Source organism: Sprattus sprattus (assembly GCF_963457725.1).
Source record: "Sprattus sprattus genome assembly, chromosome: 7".
Lineage (NCBI taxonomy): Eukaryota > Metazoa > Chordata > Actinopteri > Clupeiformes > Clupeidae > Sprattus > Sprattus sprattus.
Genome location: NC_137926.1, coordinates 15,771,163 through 15,781,515, shown reverse-complemented (window position 1 = coordinate 15,781,515; position 10,353 = coordinate 15,771,163). Strand labels below are relative to the sequence as shown.

Here is a 10,353-nt window from a genome sequence, read left to right as displayed (position 1 = left end):
GCTAGTGAGTTAACAGTGAGGTGAGGTAAAATGCACTGATCTCAAAAAGAGATCAGTGGGTAAAATGTAGTTATTATATGGCAACGATAGTACGAGCGTTATGATTGGCTAATGAGTGGTCATGCCTACTGTGTATTGCCCAATCAGGGCCTCAGCGGGTGATTCGGAATTGCCTATTGCCCCCCGACGAACATTTCTCGGGAGAGAGAGCTCAACAAAATTACCTTTTTTTTCTGCTTTCAATAACCATTTCCTTTCATTTTCAAAATGAGCGAAAGCGAACACTCTGATAGTGAGTTCCACTATCCAGATCAACAGGAAATAGTTACAACTGGAGGTGGAGATGACTAATGAAAACAGCAACAGCCAGGAGAAAATGGAGGACATTCTAAAAGAGCAGGAAAGTGCAAAAACTGCGAGAAAAACAAGCGACATGAAAACACTTCAACGGTACTTACTAATCGACAGGGGTAAAATAGAAATGCTTAAACTACGAGCTCCCGAGCTTGACCATTTGCTAGCAAAGTTTTTCAAGGACGTGCACCCAGTAAATGGCGACGAGTACGACCCCGATAGTGTATTTAGCGTTCAGAGGAGTGTCCATCGATTCCTTACAGACCAAAAATATCCACACAACATCCTCAAGGACAAGGAGTTTGAAAGGTCCCGTAGTGTCTTGGAAGCCAAACGGAAGCAGCTGGTTGTTAAACATGGAAAAGGTAACAGACCAAACGCCACCCAATGGAAAAGGTCCAATATCCTGAGCCGAACACAACAACCTCCAAACAAGAGCCTACCAGCCCCATCGCAAGATCCTTCTTCTCATGCTGCAGGTCAGTTTATTGCAAACAGGGGTGTAACAGTTAAAGAAAGAGCCCAATTGATGACAATGCAATCGATGCATTCCTTCTCTATGATTTATGAAAACAGTTGGTACCCTTCCCTAGGCTTTGCAAGGAGAAAATATACCAACCATTTTCACTTGGAAAACATCAGCAGTATCTCTGGCTGTAACTTCTTTATCTTCTTGAAATATAGTTTGAATGGCTTGTGTTTGAAAGGCGCCATGTGTTCGATCCGAACTGTCTATCAATCTTTTAGCTATTTAGCTGTTGTTGTTAACTTATTAACTGGGTGAATAGAGATGAGACAATAAAAGTATGAATGTCTTATGCATAGTCATAGAATTGGAGGGGCCTGATGCCCCTTACTGCCTATGTACCTTGTCACATCCAACACACCTTGATGGGCACAGGAGTTCTCTTGGCGGCAGATAGAACACCAGTATGCTCATTTGTTTTTTAACTGACATCTTTCAAAGACAGATGCAATGTGTAATGCATCCATGGCCAGGATATTTATACCATGCTAGTATGCCTAATGAGTTTGCGACTAACAACTTCACCAGGCGTGAAGAAGCCTCTGAATCTGAATAGAATGTTCAAGCAAACACATTTACAAAAAATAATGCCCATTACATAATTGAATATTAAGGGCTGCTATATATATTATTAATAGGCCAACTCGAATTTATTATAGCCTATTAACGAAGTTCGGAGTCAAAGCTATAGTGAAAAGGCAGGCTGTAGCCTAAAACTGTGTTGGCTACAAACACTCGTTAAACACTTTTGCTAATTATCTGGGAAATATTCTCTAACTGCAGTCAAGTTGTCATTGCTTGTGTCAAACCATTGTGAATTTGTCGTAACATTAAAACAGGAGACGACTTACTCAGGGGCGTAGCAAGCTTTTCAAAAGTGAGGGGGATGGATGTGAATTGTTTATTAACAATAGAAACGATGGATACAATGACAGAGGTGTACAATATGTATAACATACAAGATATAAAAAGCATCCCATTTAAATGAGTGATAGGCCTACTGACATCATTGAAAGACAGTAATGATTAATGCATCCATGGCCAGGATATTTATAACATGCTAGTAGTATGCCTATAGGCCGTATGGTGAACCCTGTTATCGTTTCATCCCGCTCCACAGACGGTGAACTACACAATCTTAAGCTCATAAAAAAGAACGAGTCGTGCTGAGCTACCAAAAAAAAGTTCGCCGCTTACTTTCGCATCGATTGTCGATACGTCTATGTTTTATGCAGAACTAGAGCCTTCGGAGCGTAATAAGATTTTGGTCGCGGGTGGTGGCACGGTTCGACACGTGATCGTTCTACACCAATGAGGTAGCTGCTTTTTGTAAACAGACTGGCAAGATGGCGACCACCATGGTTTGAATTTACGTAACAGATAAAGAGGAACACATCCGAACATCCTCAAAATCGGGCCAAAGGGATTCTAAACAGTGTTGTATACCTAGCCACGTCCAAGAAGAACAATGAGGCAAATATACGATGATATTATGTTTATGTTAAGTCATTTAAATCAAGTTTGAAATACATGAAAATACGCCTGACTGAGGATCTAACATGGACTGTGAACACCCAGCAAACAGTGGGGTGTACTACGAATCTCGTTACAGATAGCCGGGCTATCTAGACATAGTGAGGCTTGCTAAAACCTTAACTGGGGCTATAAGTTAAGTGGTACTACGACCGCAGCTATGTGATATATTTGTCAAACTGGGTTTGGATAGGTGGAGCTTCTGTAACATATGACAGAATCTTACACGTGAGATCGCTTGTTCAGTAGGCGGTGTTTTCACACGATTTGAGTTTTACTTAGCACAAAATCTCCTCCCGACCAGGTTTACTTGCTAGCATAAGATACCATGGTGATGTAGCGAAGCAAAAGAGAACAACGTTCGTGGTACTGCATACCTATCTCTCTAATCGAGTTTCATAGTACACCCCACAGCTGTGGATAGTGTCCTGACGGCATCAACACTGGCCATTGACTTTTCAAAACACTGAGGTCAGGCAAAAAGCTTAACACCAAACAAAATGTCACTACATGCTTTATGTTAGTATTTCTATGTATGTGACAAATAAACCTCCTTCCTTGTATCAATAAAAGGCAGCATTGTACTTAAACCAATGACCATTTGTTAATTCAGTCATTCATTCATTCTTCCACAAATGAATACAACACTGATCAACCATATAAACAATCTTTATGAAAAATATGAAAACAGTACAAAACAGAATTAAAGAATAACAGATTAAGGACACTCAGTCCTCACTGTCAGTGTCAGGACAGCTATCAAGTTCCTCACTTTCTTTCGAATTGGCACAATAACTATAATGACATAAATCTGTGCAACACAGTCCTGCAGAAAAGCAAAGACCAGTTCAGAAGTGTTGCGTTTGGCGGGGATGTGGAACACTAGCTGTGGAAAATCACGGCTGAGTCTCTTCTTCAATACATCCTGTCTGCAACACAACAAATCAACAACAACAAAAAGAGTCATATGAGTACCAGCAAAGGGGGGCTTCATGTTGTGGCTGATATACAATAGCCACCTTCGCAAATTAACTCAGAGTGAATAAAATAATATTGGTGGAGTTTACTTGCTATGCAACAGATATATAATACCAAGTATTCCCAAGAGAAGCACATACTGTAACAAACATCACACTATCAAGAACACTGCCATCCTCCTTATTGCAAAATAATACATGTACAGTATGTGCACACAAAGTCAATAAATGCCTTCCTCAGTTGGCTCATCCTCAGCACCTCTTGGCTGATCAGCAGCCTTTGACGGATTACCCTTTTGCAGAATAATTTATAGCTCAGATCAAATGTTGACCTGATCCTTACAAAAAATATAGAATAAGATATGTGTTGTGAGAGCTTTCGTTGTGAGATCCGTGTTGTGAGAACAAACTGTCTCAATCATAGGACACACATTGTACTGTATGTGTTTTCATAAAATTAAGATATGACTTGCTGTTCTTTCTCTGCTCTGGCAGGCTCACTCAAAAACCTTGTATATTCTCTGTAGCAACTTTTGTGGTACTGCACCTCCAGAGCCACACAGTCTCTGTCCTTGATGTGAATGAGGATGCTCTGGTCATCCTTTACTTCAGCTGCTTCCTGCAACTTGCCTTGTACAAAAGAAAAGAAAAAAAAAGTGTATAGGGGTATTATAGGCATGGGAATGTTATGTATTGGATTGTAATTTCACTCTCTCACACACACACACACACACACAGGACATTACGGCAATTCACACATACATTCATATTAGAATTAGACAAATACAGGGATTGTACAGCAGTGTAGGCTAGATAGTAAAAAGGGTGCTAGGTGGTGCACCCAAAAAAAGAGTCCTTAAGCACACATATGTGCAGCACAGGCAGGATACACCTCTAGAGATGGAGTAAGGTTACTGGGACCGCCCAGCAACACACAGGGACAGAAGCGGATAATCCCAAGTGTACAAGTGAGGGGGGGGGGGGGGGGGGGGGGGGGGAGGTTATGGGGCAATGGGCTTACTCAGAAGCGGTGTGCTAACCAGACAGGCCATCAGGCTGAGGAGTCACATTTCTGAACAGGTATTCAGTGTCATATTAACATCAGGCATGCTTTGACATCCATATAAACATACACACTACCCTATTAAAGTCAGATTGTGATTCAGTCAGTATCAAAAACCTAAAACACTGGAGGGGAGGGGTGTAATGTAATTTCACACCCAGACACATGCACAACACATTATGGCAATTCCCACATGCGTTCATATTAGAATTGGACAAATACAATGATTGTGCAGCAGTGTAGGCTAGATAATCATTCAACTTCTCCAAACATCTGTGTGTGTGTGTGTGTGTGTGTGTGTGTGTGTGTGTGTGTTTTGGGGGATGGGATGCATTCACATAGACTACCTACTGTTAGTGTGTGTTGGGGGTGAGGGTGAAACACTCGCGACGATGAATTTGCTGTCTTTCTGGCAAATTATACAGATGGCAGGTAGGACGGGGCCAGACCTTGATCTGGATCGAAGTTTCCTAGGTTTCGATAGGTATTCCACCTTACGTTGGTGAAATTATGTGTTTCCTCATCCTTAACAGAAGATATATGCATGTAACACATCTTGCGTTTCGAAGATATCTTTTGTTTTACATTTTCTGTCGAGATTTTTTCTTCTTCGGCTAATACGATGGCTGCCATGCAGCTTCTATTTACTCAAGCTCAGCTGACATACTAGCTATCTGATTCGTTCCTTCTGATGACGTCTGAACCGTGGCACCTCTCGAGGTGAAAAGTATTATTACGCCTGCCGAATATGTACATACGCCTCGGAGACACTAGTTCTTCATTAAACGTTGTGAATTTGAATAGCCTTGCATTGCGAAAAACGGCGAACTTTTTTTTAAATCCTTAACATAACTCATTCTTTTTTATGAACTGAAGTTCGCTTAGTTCGGAGCCTGTGGAGCGAAGTTAGGTTTCTAAAGCACTTTTCGAGGGTCACCTTACGGCCTACTATGAGTTCGCGATTCACAACTTCACCAGGCATGAAGAAGCCTCGGAATCTGAATGTAATGTTCAAGCAAACACATTTAAAAAAAATATAATAATAATAATAATTAAATATTAAGGTCTGCCTAATATTCGTTCAAATTATAGGCTATATATTTTGAATAGACCTAATCGAATTTATTATAGCCTATTAACGAAGTTCGGAGTCAAAGCTATAGGCTACTGAAAAGGCAGGCTGTCGCCTAAAACTGTGTTGGCTACAAACACTCATTAAAAACCAGTGGTGGGTAGAGTACTGAAAATTGGTACTCAAGTAAAAGTACAATTACCTCCTTCAAAATCGACTTGAGTAAAAGTAAATATTCCAATTGGAAAAGTTACTCGAGTAAGAGTAAAAAAGTACTCTGTTTGTTTAAAAGTTACTCAAATTACAAGTTACTTGTAAGAAATGCACTCTTGAAACATTTCTTCACAAGTTGCTTCATTGTATCATGTATTTTTTTTTCATTACACATCTCATAGATCACACATACATTACTTTTATTTTCATTAAACCTTATTACACGCACACTTAAAGCTGAGCCAACCAGGCAAGACTAGACTACCTACTGTAGATCTGATATCAGATCAACTCCAGAGATGTATACACACACACGCAAATATCGAGACCGTTTTTTATAAACCATACCAGCGCTATTGATAAATAATTTTAACATACTGTAGCCTAGGTATAGCCTACTTGTTTGTGCCCTTGCATATTATAGCAAACGTGCATTTGGACGTTAGCTGGCAACTATGTCAGTCAGTCAAACAAACTGCTAACTTTAACGGTGGCCATCTAGTTGTTACGCTAGCTGCTAACATTCTAATGTGACTACTGCAGCCAATGTAGCCTAACGTTAAATGGAAACGTCTTAGCAGTATAGAGTTTTATCAAAGAGTATAGAAGTACCTCTATACTCTTTGGTTTTATGTGCAAGAGTTTGCACTGCGCCTTGTGCATAGGATGTGAGTTTGTAAAATGGTAAAGGATGTAACATTTATCTCCAGGACTAGCTGCAGTACAGATAAAACAAATGCAACTTACCTGAACATGTTTACGAAGGTTTGATGTGGAGTTTTTGAACGCTATGAAATGACAACAATGCTGCGACCTGTGGAGGGCGCGTCGATAACATGGCTAACTGACCTCTCAGTTTTTACCCTCTGGTTGCCGTGCGCTTGTATTCCAGTGTACTTTTATCACAATACTCATTTTAAATGAAAGCACAATGGAAATGTAACGGAGTAAAGAGTAGAATTCTAGTTCAAATATTTACTCGAGTAAGAGTAAAAGTGCAGACTTTATAAAGGAACGCAAAAAGTACTCGTTACCCGAAAAATTTACTGTTTTACTCATTTGCGTTCCTTGTAACGCGTTACTACCCACCACTGTTAAAAACGAATGCTAATTATCTTGGAAAATTCTCTAACTTCAGTCAAGTTGTCATTGCTTTTATCAAACCATTGTGAATTTGTGGTAACATTAAAACAGGAGACGACTTACTCCTTGTAGAAGACTGATGCTCAGAGCTCCAGTGGTTTCCTCAGGTGAACGAAATTTTCAGAAGATCAGTCGTGCGCAATGCCAGGATGCTTTATTTTCATTGGTTGCTGGATTAAATCTTACCCAGATACAAAAGATACGCTTTTTCTGATTGGCTATTGTGTAGCCCATTTCTTTTTTTGGATTGGCTGATAAGTGGCACCTCACGTCAGGCTCCAGGGGATTCGGGCGGGAGACGTGCTTGATTCCTCCATGGTGAGGGCAGCGCGGCCAGGTCATGTTTGCGCGTTGCGGCACATTAAATAGCCTTCAGTTTTTTTTCAGCGTGAGAAATACGATTTGTGGCGGGAGTGTGTGACAAAAGACCGAAATGAGTGACTGCCACGATCAATGCGTGACACTTGAGAGCCCTGGTATAATTAAGGTCCTCTTTAATGTAATGCAAGTGTGGTAACCGTGCTAACTTATGCAGTGAAAACAACGGTGTTCCCCATGTGGTCCATTACTGCCATTGCAAAAATTTAAAATAGGGTTTAATGTACATTCAATGCACAAAATGCAGCAGTTTAAACAACATAACAAAATGAGTGGCTAAACTCTGAATAACCCTGATTATGTCTCTTGTAGTTCCTTCGTCTTCCTTGCGTCTCTGGGTGCCACCACTGAGGCTTCTATCAGCATTCATGTGTTTTTAAGTAATGATTCCTGAAAGTGTGTATGACAAAACTGTGTCCATAATTCAAATGATTTATAACCTGCAGGTCACATGATTGATTGTGAGAACGCAGTAGACGACAGGAGGGAGCGAGAGGTCCAGACATCCTCCGGAGAAGGGCCTGGGGTGTCCCCGCCACAAGACAGCTTGCTCGAGAGAGCATCTCATTCAGTCAACTACGGCAGGCGTGCACTGAATTTGACCTACCTTTCAAAATCCAGTTTGATTAGCCACAAGAGAACACATACAGAAGAGAAGAAAGCCCCAAAGCTGCGGCCTACGTGCTCAGAATGTGGCATGTCCTTCGATAGCAAAAGTCGTCTTGTTAGTCATCAGACCATTCACACAGGAGAGCGGGCCCACCTGTGCTCTTATTGTGGCAAGACATTTAGGATGAAGGGAACTTTGACCAGCCACATACGAGTGCATACGGGTGAGCGGCCGTACGGCTGTTTAGTTTGTGCAAGGAGGTTCAGTCAGCACTCACATCTGGTCAATCATAAGCGATTGCACACTGGTGAGAGACCCTACCTGTGTTCTGTCTGTGGCAAGGGTTTCCCAAGTTCGGGGGCATTATTAGTTCATACACGGAATCATACTGGAGAGCGTCCGTACAAGTGCGAGTTCTGTGGGAAAGGTTTCATGAAGACCAGCCATCTCAGTATACACAGGAGATTTCACACGAAGGAGAAACCCTTTGTTTGTTCAGTGTGTAAGAAGAAATTTGGGACAGGTTCAGGGCTGAAGAAACATATGAGAACACACACAGGGGAGAAACCCCATAAGTGTTTATTTTGTGGGAAAAGGTTTTCAGTGCGATATAATATGAAAATTCATCAACGTGTGCATAGATGACCTCTCCCGATCTGTGGAGCTTTTAGTTATAGTGATGTCATTCACCATTAAATGTCCTGTCATGGTTGACTGCAATATATAGGCACAGCTTTCGAGCTTTGATACTTGTGCGCAAAGTGTGCCTATTGTCACGCAAATGGTGAAGGGATGGTCGGGTAAATCAAATGGAAGTTAGTAGTGACATGGTGTCTGATCACAAACACTGCTCGCACAGCTATCCAGGGGTTAATATCTCGACCTTCATGTAAAATGTTGAAGCTTAGCGACCTTCAGAAATATTCATGCTTTTGTGCACTGTAAGCAAGCATTTCACTGTTACATGAAGTGTCACTTCTGTCTGGCATTGTTACACATTTTTTCATAGTTCTTGTCAAGGACACTTTGTGAATCAAGAAATTGTACCTTTCTGTTATTAAAGCTAAAGATTAAACACGCAAATAGTAAAGGGATGTTGGGGTAAATCCAATGAAAGTTACTAGTGACATGGTGCCAGATCTCAATCACAGATCGCACAGCCATCTAGGGGTTCATATCTAAACCTTTTCGACCTTCATGTAACATGTTGAAGCTTTACGACCTTCAGAAATCTTTATACTTTTGTGCATTGTAAGCAAGCATTTCACTGTCACTGCATTGTCACATATTTTTTCATAGTTCTTGTAAAGGAAACTTTGTGAATCAAGAAATTGTATCTCTGTAGTTAAAGATAAAGATTAAAGATAGCTGTTGCTCAAGTTTGTTGATGTATCTTTTTGATAATGGTCAGAGGCATGATTTACCTTTCTGTTGGGATGAAGCAATGTTCTCAAATGGTGTGCTAACGGGATAGGTATGTAACCTAATAGTGCAGTGTTGGGAACATAATAATGGCCGTGGCATAAGGAATCCTTTGATACAATTGTGTCTTGTTCACTTCAATTCATTGAAAGTTTTCTTTTTAGGTGTTGTGCAACATCTGAGAACACAAAGGGGTTTTTATCATGGTACCAAGTTGATATGTCACCCTTATTATGATAAAACTTGAAGAAACATATCACACTGTTGTCAGCGTATGAGCTTTTACATTACCTTTAGGTAAACCTAGATATCCTGCAATGAATAGCCATCAAAATGTGGATGTACTCATGAATTTACAGATTTTGTACAACCTTCCGAATTGAAATTACTAACTTAGTATTTATACTATGAATGTTTTGGCCTTCATACTACGAAGAGCATTAACTACCTGATATTTGACAGCAAAGGCTGGTGATGAGGGAAACTATTTGTTATGTGTTTGATCACAGAAGTATAACTGCAGTCCATAGTCTTTAGATATCAGGGAAGCCTACGCCTGTCTCTCAAAATTAGAGCTGGGTTTCGATTTAAATTTCAAGAATCGATTTGATTCCGATTTTTTAAGTTTCAGAATCATTTTTTTCCGATTTTCTCAGATTCCATCCGATTTCGATCTGATTTCCGATCCGATTTCGATTCGATCTGGGGGTTAATGTTGTTAAAAATGAAAAATGTATTTGAACCGTTTCCTTCACTTCATGACTGTGTAGAGAAGCAACATATTAAAACTAGTATTATATCAATATTAAACAGCAAATCTTACAAGTATTGGTAGTTACTGATGACTGGAAGACTGATGAAAAGGTTAAGGGTCAATCTACCTTCAAGAAATATAATTTAGGACAATAAATGGAGGACATCATTGAGGTGACTATATCTGCAACAGGGGATTCCTACTGGGACACTAACCAGTGCATTATTATTATGCTTGAAAAAATATATATATATATTTATTTTTAAATCGATCTTTGGACGTACAAATTGATAATCGGTCATTAATAT

The 10,353-nt window shown here is 40.2% G+C and overlaps 1 protein-coding gene and 1 long non-coding RNA gene across 2 annotated transcripts; one reads left to right on the top strand and one right to left on the bottom strand.

Moving 5' to 3' along the window:
* The first annotated feature begins 355 nt into the window (after nt 1-355).
* LOC308368079 (uncharacterized protein) lies at nt 356-9,111 on the top strand. Its single transcript, XM_080842134.1, has 2 exons — nt 356-833; nt 7,706-9,111. Exons 1-2 carry the CDS (start codon nt 377-379, stop codon nt 8,512-8,514), a joined length of 1,266 nt encoding a protein of 421 aa, XP_080698260.1. The 5' UTR covers nt 356-376; the 3' UTR covers nt 8,515-9,111.
* On the bottom strand, nt 3,067-4,022 carry LOC308368086. The gene is made up of 2 exons (XR_013968722.1): nt 3,938-4,022; nt 3,067-3,342 (listed from the first exon to the last, which is right to left on the bottom strand). It is a non-coding gene; the product is annotated as an uncharacterized lncRNA (long non-coding RNA).
* Nucleotides 9,112-10,353: the final 1,242 nt, after the last annotated feature.

Excerpts from the sequence above, each read along its gene's own strand:
- LOC308368079 (XM_080842134.1), top strand. The coding sequence starts at position 377 with ATGGAGGACATTCTAAAAGAGCAGGAAAGTGCAAAAACTGCGAGAAAA. Across the intron at positions 834-7,705 it reads TCCTTCTTCTCATGCTGCAG|GTCACATGATTGATTGTGAG; the intron begins GTCAGTTTATTG and ends TATAACCTGCAG.